This window comes from Vigna unguiculata, chromosome 3 (genome assembly GCF_037176805.1).
Source record: "Vigna unguiculata cultivar grain cowpea cultivar isolate G323 ecotype 2 chromosome 3, ASM3717680v1, whole genome shotgun sequence".
NCBI lineage: Eukaryota > Viridiplantae > Streptophyta > Magnoliopsida > Fabales > Fabaceae > Vigna > Vigna unguiculata.
This window is the reverse complement of record NC_140794.1, coordinates 49,716,680-49,727,253: the sequence shown is the minus strand read 5'-3', so window position 1 is coordinate 49,727,253 and position 10,574 is coordinate 49,716,680. Positions and strand designations below refer to the sequence as shown.

Genomic DNA, 10,574 nt, shown 5'->3' with positions numbered 1-10,574 from the left:
GGGGATTCACAAGAAGATAATGATACTTGCATATACATTTTACACGAGCGGCGCTATTCACGGATAAAAACCATTCGTGAAGCTGATTGTTTCGTGCTTTTGTTTGCACGGTTCATACATGGCTGCAATTTAGGGCATGTTTGATTTCTGATTTTGTTGTTTTAAAAACTTCTTTAGCCTAGTTTAAGTTATTTCAACGATAAAATCCTTATGTGTGGAATGCATGAAGTTTTCAAAATCATTTTAAGTTAGTATTTTAAAAATTTTAAATGATATAGGTGAGTGATGCATTTTCAGGAGTGTTTTTATTTTATTTGTTTCTATTAAAACAATTTCTGAAAATTAAAAGTAAATGCACCCTTAATTGTCTCTTTTTTAGTGGTTCACCCCAATTCTGGGAGTCTATATCTGTTGGGGCCTGAATTTTGGCTAGACTGAATTTATAGTATAGCAATTGTCCTAAAATTTTAAAGAAACTAGTGATAGATAATTAACATAGGATGTAAGTAAGAGATGAATAAACTCGAAGAGACATTTTAGTATATATTAAATTATATTCATAGAAGTTAGTAGTTGTTTATATTAAATTTTAAAATGTAGGTTAAAAACTCTTAATTTTATCAAGGGGGTGACAATTAGAACAATTTACTTATTATTTTAATGTTTGACATAAAAGGTGATTAGAAGTTATAAATGGATCTACCGTGTTAATAAAATGAGAACAAGTGAGTATGGGTTTATTTTTTTTAAGTTATGGGGCAATTACTTTTGTAAATTATGGATATGGAGCACTTTTTGAAAAAAATTACGAACATAGTCAATTTGTGTCATGGTACAATTTTAGTGTGAAGAAATCGTTAACAAAATCGATAACAAATGACAATTAATGTTGTTAGATCAATTGAAAGACATACATAAATTCAATACATATTTGTTTCACCTAAAGTTGTGGAATATGAGACTACTCCTTTAAAAGTTGAACATTGAATATTGAAGTAGTGTGGGTTGGGTCGTTGTAGATTGAATATTAAAGTAATATGGGTCGGGTTATTGTAATAAGTATCGTACGATTTATGATATTAATTGTACGATATAAGATAAGTGTTTGGCGATATGAATTGTATGTTCTATTATTTTTTTTCATGAATCATGTTTGATATGATACAATACAAGTTTAAATTGTACAAATTGTGATTCGAAATGCGATATGGGTTAAAAATGATTTTTGAATTGGGTTGGGTTGATCCAGTCATTTGAAATGTTAATTTTTGTTCTCTTTTGTATTTTTGTGTGCTAATTAGTATCATTCTCTTCTTCTAATCTCCTTCTCATGTTGCCAGCTTCCCTTGTCTCCTTTTCTCCCTTTTTTCATTCCTTCTTTTGTTTTTATCTACATTTGGGTGAGACGCGTTTGAACAAGACACGAGCAACAATGGTTGCATGGTCGTGGTGGTGTGGTGGTCGCACCGTAGTAGCGCGGTGGTCGCACAATAGTAGTGCGGTGGTTGCACAGTGTTCTAGTGGTGTTCGCAGGTAGTCGCACATTAGGAGTGCGGTGGTTGCACAATGTTTTGGTGGTGTTCACACAGTGGTTGTCAATGTGTTGCACTTCTAGAGTTTTCACGTAATGATCTCGGTGTTGGCACAATGAATGTAGATCTTAGAGATAATGAAGGGGAAGAACTTTCAATAGAAATGAAGATGACTTAAGTGATGTAGATCTTGGAGATGATGAGGATGAAATGTGAATGATTAGAATAGAACCTTTTTTGTGATTGTTTACAAGTAACAATCGTAAATATTTTACATGATTATATAATATATATATATATATATATATATATATATATATATATATATATGTATGTATGTATGCAAATAGCAACAGCTATAATTTAATTTTTGGATGGTTATGATGTAGAATTTTTTAGAAACATATAACCATAATTAAAGAATATTATGCAACAACCACATTGGTTTAGTCTTATTTTGTTGAAATTTTGAACTAATATATACATATGTATATAATCACTCTATTTCACTATGAGGTTTTTTGTTGTTAATTGTTTTTTTACATATTTATATATTTATATATTTAAGTATATGTTCCATTTTTATAATGTTTTAAAATGTTTATGAATCGTACGATTCACGATTCGAAATTTAAGCTCTTTGATATACAATATGATTCATGATTCAACTACCATGATGTGGGTTATTGATAACTTTATTAAACTTTTAATTTGGCATCATTTATGGATGAGATGATTTTGGTTCTTTTTTATTTTGTATCGTGGATTCTTCACATGATTCTAGTGATTTATATATTTTACTAAAATCGTGCTATGGTGGCACGGTGACATAATTTTTGAATGTTATTTCTTTAATTTATTTTTAAGATGACATGGATGATGTGAGATTTGTATGTAAATCGAAGGTAAATGCAAAAGTTTTGAATATATTTGATGCACTAGAAAGAAGATTTGGTTGAGAAGGAAAATCATTACAAGTATGAAATGTTTTGGTACCGTGATTGAAAGGACATACGTTGATGATGATCCATGTGTATGGACATGGGAGATTATTGTAGACTAGATTGACAAATTGTGTATATATGAAATTGTTGATTATAGGAAGAAGAGCCAACATGTTAACATCGAGGTTACGGATGATGAGACTCTATGACATGTCTGAAAAGAGAATCAAAAATTGGTCATAAATAAAAAAGAAATACATGGTTAAATCTTTTAAGAAATTTACTTCCATCGTCATCGAATGTTGGATGAGGAGGTAATATATAGTTAGTAGTACAATTATATTATGGTTGTTGTGTATTTAGAGATGACAAATAAATATGTTTTTGTGGGTATTGTCTAAACCCATGACGGGAATCTCTACATTGATTGAGCATGGATATGTAGAATCTTCGACTTTTTCAATTGAGTATGAGGATGTACATATTTGTCTCGTCCTTGTGTTCATACCCACCATAATACTTGTCCCCGCCATATTCTCATCCCCGTTTAAATTTATATATATATATATATATATATATATATATATATATATATATATATATATATATATATATATATTACTACACACTTTTTATTTTTTCATTTTTCTAATTATTTGATTTTTTATGAAATTCATTTATATTTTCAATATATTTTTCATCTTATCATCATCTTTATGCAAAATTATGTTCAATTGATCTATGTCAATTAAATATTTTTATTCTTTTTTAATATTTTTTTATTGTATATTTTTCTTTCACATTAGAATATTTAACACTCTCAATTTAAGTGTTTAATACCATAAACCTTTCATTTGCTAGTTAATATAACAAATTTATCTTCTTTATTCTATTATTATTAATTTTTATTCCATTCAAAGAACTTTTTTGTTTTGCTAAAACAATTTTCATTATTTCTTAACCATTGACTATGTTAATATTTGGAAAATGTTCTTAGATCTTTAAGGTATTTTTCATCTTATCATACTTTTAATTTATATATTTGTTTTACTTTGTGCGATTTCATTCAATACTCTCTCAAATTGTTCCTAAGACACACATTTAATAATATTTTAATATTTTTATTTGTTATTTATTTTTATCATGTAGAATACTATTTTGATATACTTTATATAATTATATTTTATTTTCTAACTCATCATCATACTATAATTTTGTCACTATAATTGTATAAATAAATTTTATTTACTATAATATAAAAATTTAATGTAATTGTCATGAATTTTTTTTATCACCATTCAACATATATTGAAGTTCAAAAGATACAAGATCTATGTTAAACTTCTATTATTTTTAATGTAATCTTTATTCTTTACGTGATTTTGATCAAGTGATGTATTATAACTTTTATTGGTGTATAAAAAAGAGATTCATTAGACTTAAAAAAATTGAAATAAACAAACATTTAAAAAATATTTTAATTTGAGTATTTGTTTTTCTTTTATATTTCTTAAAAATACTTTTAAATTTTATTAACTAGGTTTCATTAATATTTGAAAATTTAATTAATATTTGAAAATTTAATGAATGTTTTGCTTCTCGTACAATTTATTTGGTATTCTAATTTGAAATGTATATAATTATAATTTTTTTATAAATATTTGATATCGATGAAACAATTATGCATTTAATATTGAATATTTGATAATATTATATTTTCTTTACCGTAATTTTTTATTATTTTATAAAAAATAATTAATTAATATTAAAATAGTAAGAAAATAGTTACGGATATGAATATATAACCATTATTCGATGGGAATAGAGATGATACAAAAGTTTAATATCCGTTGAATATGAGTATGAGAATGATGATGAATTATTTCTATAAAATAGATATGGAATAGTTAATTTTTATCTTGTCGAGTCCCATTTTCATCCTAATCGTGTAAAACTTAGTCGGTTACTCTGCACATATGCATTTAACTATTTGAATGTATTGTCCAAACAATGGTTATATAGAATAATAGGAAAGATAAATAATTTTCTATTTTGTAAATATTATGTATTTGAGTGGTAAATATAAAGTTAAACTACAATCATTCTAATACTGAAATGGTAGGAAGTTTCGTATCATCTTTGATGATTATTTAAAATTTAATTAAACTTTATGATAAATTATCAATATTTTTTTAAAATTTAATCAGATACTTAAAAATGACCAACAAACTACAATTATGTTCTTATAAATTCAATGGTTTATATAAAATATAAAGAATTATAAACATTTAAGTATGTTTCATACACCTCATCACTAGTTACAAAGGGCATAACTTGCAAAAATTTAAATAAAACATAATTATGAAACTTTTAATTTGATCAAACATCTTGATTTATATATATTAAAGTATCATTAGTGGATTTGGTACAAGCCATTGATTGGTAAAAGCTGTACAAATTTATAGAGTCGAAAGTTTGAATTCATCCATGTTTCATCTTTATATCTCCCATATTGTGCTTACCTGGACTCCGTCACCATGTTTCCAACCAATTCAATTCAATGAATTTGCGACAAAGGTCTACCACCGACTGATTTATTTATTTATTTTTCAATAAAAAAATATGTATTTACCCTTAAAAACATGTTTATAAAAAAAGTACAAAAAAGTAATTGTAACTAGTTAAAAAAATTATCAAATAAGATACTTAAACTACTCAAAATTATGTTTATTTCCATAACTACGGAAGTAATTAGGTAGCATTTCAATGACAAGTAATTATACCAGTAGTTCTAATACTAATGATGATTCAGAAACTAAAAGACAAAGAGACACTTGTAAAAGATATTACTAGAGAAAAAATTAAAGGCCAAAAATGGAAACATCGTTTTGAAGTACCCAATCTTTTAAAAATTTAGGTCAAGGTCAAGTTATCAATAATATTCCTAACTAAATAAAAGTCGCTTTGCATCATTGAGTTCCTTTTTAAAAAAAATACGAAAATGAATAAGCTGCAAACACGTCTATAAGCACAACTTTTGTGTTAAAATTTAAAAAACAGAAATTCTGTTTTTATAAATAAAAGTAAAAGTGTGGTTTAATCCGTAAGTATCCTAAAATTAAAACTTAAGTCATATTTAGAAATATGATTTCCATAGAACAAGATAAAACTTCAGTTACATGTTTAAATCATAAAATCATCTCTTACCACACATGTTTTTTAATTGAAAACTTAAACAAAATTAACCCCAATGAGTCATGTCTGCTTATTTCACATACTTTGGTATTCAGCCACTTGCCTCATTTTTTATTAGAATTTTCAAATTATTTTATTGATTTAAGGTGATGCTTTGAAAGAGAGAATGCGACTTTACTTTATCCAGTGCCATTGAAATCAAACTGCAGACCAAGTCATTTTGAATATGACAACCTTCGAGATTTATTGACATTTGAGTATTTGCTTCGCACGAAAATAAAGCATTTATGATATATAATATAACACGTGTGATAAAAATATCGGCAATGAAACAATTTTAATGTCGCACTAAAATGAAAAAAAGCAATACAACAAACTATCCCATAATATAGATTATTATCATTGTTATTGTTGCACCACTTAACACAAATTTAGTTGTTTGTCTTGTCACATATATAAACACATAAATTGGATCATCAATGTCATTATCATACACAATGAGAAGATATAACTGTGTTCATCTTTTGAAAGCATTGATGATACTTTTTTTAATTTTGTAGATAGCTATTTTTTTCTTGAAAAATAAAGGAAAATCCACTTTAATAAGTTTTGTGATCCAAAGAATTAATCTTCTTGACATGTTTATTTTTTCAGTGAAACAACCTATTTGCCAATCGAGCTCAAAATTTGTGAATTAATAAATTGAGTTTAATAGAAGTTTGAACTATAAACATGCCCTTAATAATTACAAATTTACAATAATAATTCAATCTTTGAACTGTTTTTTTTTTTAAGTAACACCTTTGAACTGAATTAACAATTCAACTTATTCTCAAAATCTGAATTATTTAAAATTACAAAAGACCAATATATATTTTTAAGAAATAACGGGGTTTGTTTTAAATATAGAAAAACATATTAAAACAAAAATTACGTTTGGTATAATGTCATAATTAGAAATACCCCACATATTGTTTAAGGCACTTGCTAAAAGAACTAAAATTTTGGTTAATTCGTATTTTGATAAATAATATTAAAATTTCAGAAAGTATGAAATTTAAATCACTTCTCAATGTTAAATTCTTACTTCTGACGAGATAATTTAATTTTTTAAGTAACTTCTTTAAATATACATTTAAAATTTTTAAATTTAAATATTGCATATTATTGAAAACCATCATCAATTTATTTTGGAACATTTAGCCATTCAAAATTAATTTTAATATTTAGTTACAAAGATATAAAAACTGGCATAATTTACGTCAATGTTGATCGAGAGGAAGAAAAAAAGACGAGAAAATGGTAAAAATAAAAAGAGATGGAGATAAAAAGAAAGAAAGAAAAAATAATCACGAATAATTTTGAAATATTTTATTTATTTTTTAATTTTTTGGTAAAATTGGAACTTTATAAATTCAAATACTCTGACTTTTCAAATTTTCTTAAAAAATTCACTACACACAATACTTTTCATTATAACGTATTTTAAATTTTCAAAAAAAAAAAATCATTATTTTGAAATTTCTCATGACATAACACTAAATATTTTCTAAAAAACCCCTCCAAATAATATAATGGATTTCTTAGAACATATTATTTATCATTAACAAAAATTGATTAAAAATGATAATTACCTCAATCTCACCCCGGTCGTACAATTAAGATACTCTTGTATAAATATTTTTGTTGGAGCTGACGTGTATAGGTTTTCTGGTTCCTCAACTCAACTCCACTTTTCCTCTGCTATTTCAAACCTTCAACTCCAGTTATTGTTCTCTCTCTCTCTTGTTTCTTCCGGAACAGCAATGGTACTAAAAGACATGTGTTTCTTCAACAAGGTGCTACTTCGCGGTCCTCACTTAATAAAATCATTTGTCCTTTCTGCTGTGAGCAACAATGTGTTACTTTTTTTAGCAACCCTTCCAAGTTACCATCATGCCTCTGTTTTTGATTTGTTTCCATTTTCAAAACTTTTCAAACACGCTGGAACTGCCTCTTACCTTATCTGTCCCTCCTCACACTTTTGTTTCAAATTTATTGCTTTCACTCTGATCAAACCGGGAAAGGAAAAAAATGAATGCTTTGAGCTCCCTCTGCATGTCTCGATCTGACTCATTAGTCTTAAATGTAACTTTCTTTTGATGGACTTGTGTGACTGGAACAACTACTTCTAAAATTACTGTCTTTTCATCCTTTGAAGCACCGATTTTTATTTTCACCTGTATCCTTTTTCTTTCCTCTGATATGGTTGCAATGTTTTTCTCTTACTTCGGTTGTAGGACATTCTGGTTATAAAGCCTCCGAAGAAATCGCCTTTGCTGTTAAGGATGTCGGTGTTGATCTTTTCAATGGTGTGCGGTGTCTTTATCTGTTCCGTGTGTCTGAAGCAGATAAGCACTCATGCTAGGACTATGCTTATGGAGTTGCAAAGTGAGAAGCCTTTGCGGAATAGATTGGGCCTAACAGATGTTCCTTTGTTGCATTACCCCAATCCCGTGTCTTTCAACAGGTAATGTGAAGAAGTTTCTGTGTTTTATGGTAATTTTTGGATTGGTTGGGGTCTTGTTAATTGACTTTTGGCTTTGGTAGGAGTGAGTGTGCTGGGAATCCTGTGCGGTTCTTTGCTATTTTGTCAAATCAGAGATCAGGCAGTGGGTGGTTTGAGACCCTTTTGAATAGCCATATTAATGTGAGCTCCAATGGGGAGATTTTTTCTGTTAGAGAGAGAAGAGTAAATGTTTCTACCATTGTGCAGACTTTGGATAAAGTTTACAACCTGGATTGGTTCAGTAGTGCTTCCAAGAATGAGTGCTCAGCTGCAATTGGATTGAAGTGGATGCTTAATCAGGTAAAAGTGCTCACTTTTGAGTCTTGTTCCAGAGTGTGGTGATCTGGTTTATAAGTGTTTCAAGAAAGAGGAAAGGTTATTTGTTTTGTAGGCATAAATACCCTGGTATTAATGGCTTAGGTTTCAATGTAATTTTAATGCCCCCCACCGCATCATGCATTGGATGTGAAGGATCTGAGTGAAACTTGACCCATGTGCTTGACTTTGAGGACAAGTACTTTTTCTGAGACTCTGGAACATTGTTATCAATTTCTGTCTACCAGTTATGATCATTGAACAGAGTAGGGCCACTTCGGTGAATGTTAATACAATTAAATATTGGGAAAATTATGCTTATACCCCCGGAGGTTTTAGTGAAATTACACCTGAGGTCCTTGTCATTTTTTAATCCTCTGTAATAACATAATACTGTGTAATGTAGTGTAGTGGTACCCTCGTGTTTGAACAGATCACCTGTGATTTCTTATATGAATTGAGATCGGTCGGTGCAATGTCCAAAAAAGGTTATTGATTGTATCATTAAATGAGAACATGAAGCAGATAGGAGGCTAAATTGTGTTGCTTTGGAAACCACTGGATTAACATTATGAATGCCTTTGTGGCTCAGGCTTTGCATTTGTTTTCTATAGATTTGTGTTTAGTAATAGCATCAAGAGTTGTGATTTTGTGCAGGGATTAATGGAGCACCCGAAGGAAGTAGCAGATTATTTCAACCGTAGAGGTGTTTCTGTCATATTTCTTTTTCGAAGAAACTTATTACGCAGAATGGTATCAATGCTTGCCAACTCCTATGACCGATATGCTAAACTTTTGAATGGAGCTCATAAATCTCATGTACATTCCACACAAGAGGTCTCTTTCTCTCTCTCTCTCTCTCTCTTTCCCTTGATATCTTTAACAAAAAACGAAACTCATTTGTTCTTCTTTTAGGCGGAAACTCTTTCAAAGTACAAGCCTATCATTAATTCTACATCATTACTGGCTGATTTGAAGGATATGGAGATGAGAACTGCAAAGGCTTTAGAATACTTCAGCATCAATAGGCATATGATCCTGTACTATGAAGATTTAATTACAAATCGTACTGTAAGTGCCTCAATACAAACTCCTTCATTTTGTACTAAAAGTTTCGACAATTACCTTTTTGGATGCGTTATTCGAGCACCATTTATGAGCAAAAACTGTTATATGATAATCTAGGAAGTCAATTTTATCACACAAATTTTACCAAAGTTTCTTCCTTCTCTCCCTCAAGTCATTTTCCTGCACGCACTTAGTGGTGTCTGTGAAATAATGAAGAATCATTTTCACTAATCCTAACTGCAACATGGATGATATGGCAAACTTTTGTTTCTTGAAAATGAATTTATATATACATTTGAAGTTAACAATTTATATATGTTTCACATTTATTCAGAAGCTGAAAGACGTACAAGATTTTTTAGGATTGCCACCGAGGGAATTAACAAGCCGTCAGATTAAGATACACAGAGGATCATTGTCAGATCACATTAAAAATTGGGATGACGTGAACAAGACACTACACGGAACTGCTTATGAGTGTTTCCTCCAAACTGATTATTCATCTTAACCTCCTCTAAGTGTAAATATCAACACTGATTTTTTCTCAGGAAACAGTTTAAAGTTTTGTTGCTGGTTCGTTGCAGTGACAAAACTTAAAACTGTCTCCACGTTCTGATTTTTTCACTCCCGTACGTTCCTTTTTGTAATCTTAATTTTGAGCATTTTTTTTTTTAATTACTTTGTACACGCCCAGCTAAATTATGAGCAAATATGAGCTTTAGTTTTATTCAACATGTGAGCTACACTTCCAAGTTTGAGATAATCGATTTGGGAGACATAAATGTCTTCAAAGTTTATGTTTATTTTTTCGTTATTTCCAGACCTGTAGTAAGTAACCACCATTGTAAGTTTTCACTAATTGTAAAACTAGAAATGCAATGTCACATAAACCTTTGAGTCGACTACTGAAGAAAACAAACCCTTGAAAACACATTAGGGCATTAAATTTTGTGGTCTTGTATTCGTTGCAGT

General features: G+C 29.0%; 1 protein-coding gene across 2 annotated transcripts; it reads left to right on the top strand.

The window, feature by feature from the left end:
• The first annotated feature begins 7,380 nt into the window (after positions 1 to 7,380).
• On the top strand, positions 7,381 to 10,334 carry LOC114177156 (uncharacterized). Of its 2 annotated transcripts, none has more exons than XM_028062412.2 (6): positions 7,381 to 7,509; positions 7,951 to 8,180; positions 8,261 to 8,519; positions 9,192 to 9,371; positions 9,450 to 9,605; positions 9,937 to 10,334. In XM_028062412.2, exons 1-6 carry the CDS (start codon positions 7,477 to 7,479, stop codon positions 10,108 to 10,110), a joined length of 1,032 nt encoding a protein of 343 aa, XP_027918213.1. In that variant the 5' UTR covers positions 7,381 to 7,476; the 3' UTR covers positions 10,111 to 10,334. The 2 variants fall into 2 exon arrangements, with proteins under 2 accessions (XP_027918213.1, XP_027918212.1); XM_028062411.2 differs by lacking the exon at positions 7,381 to 7,509 and adding an exon at positions 7,531 to 7,798.
• The last annotated feature ends 240 nt before the right edge of the window (positions 10,335 to 10,574 follow it).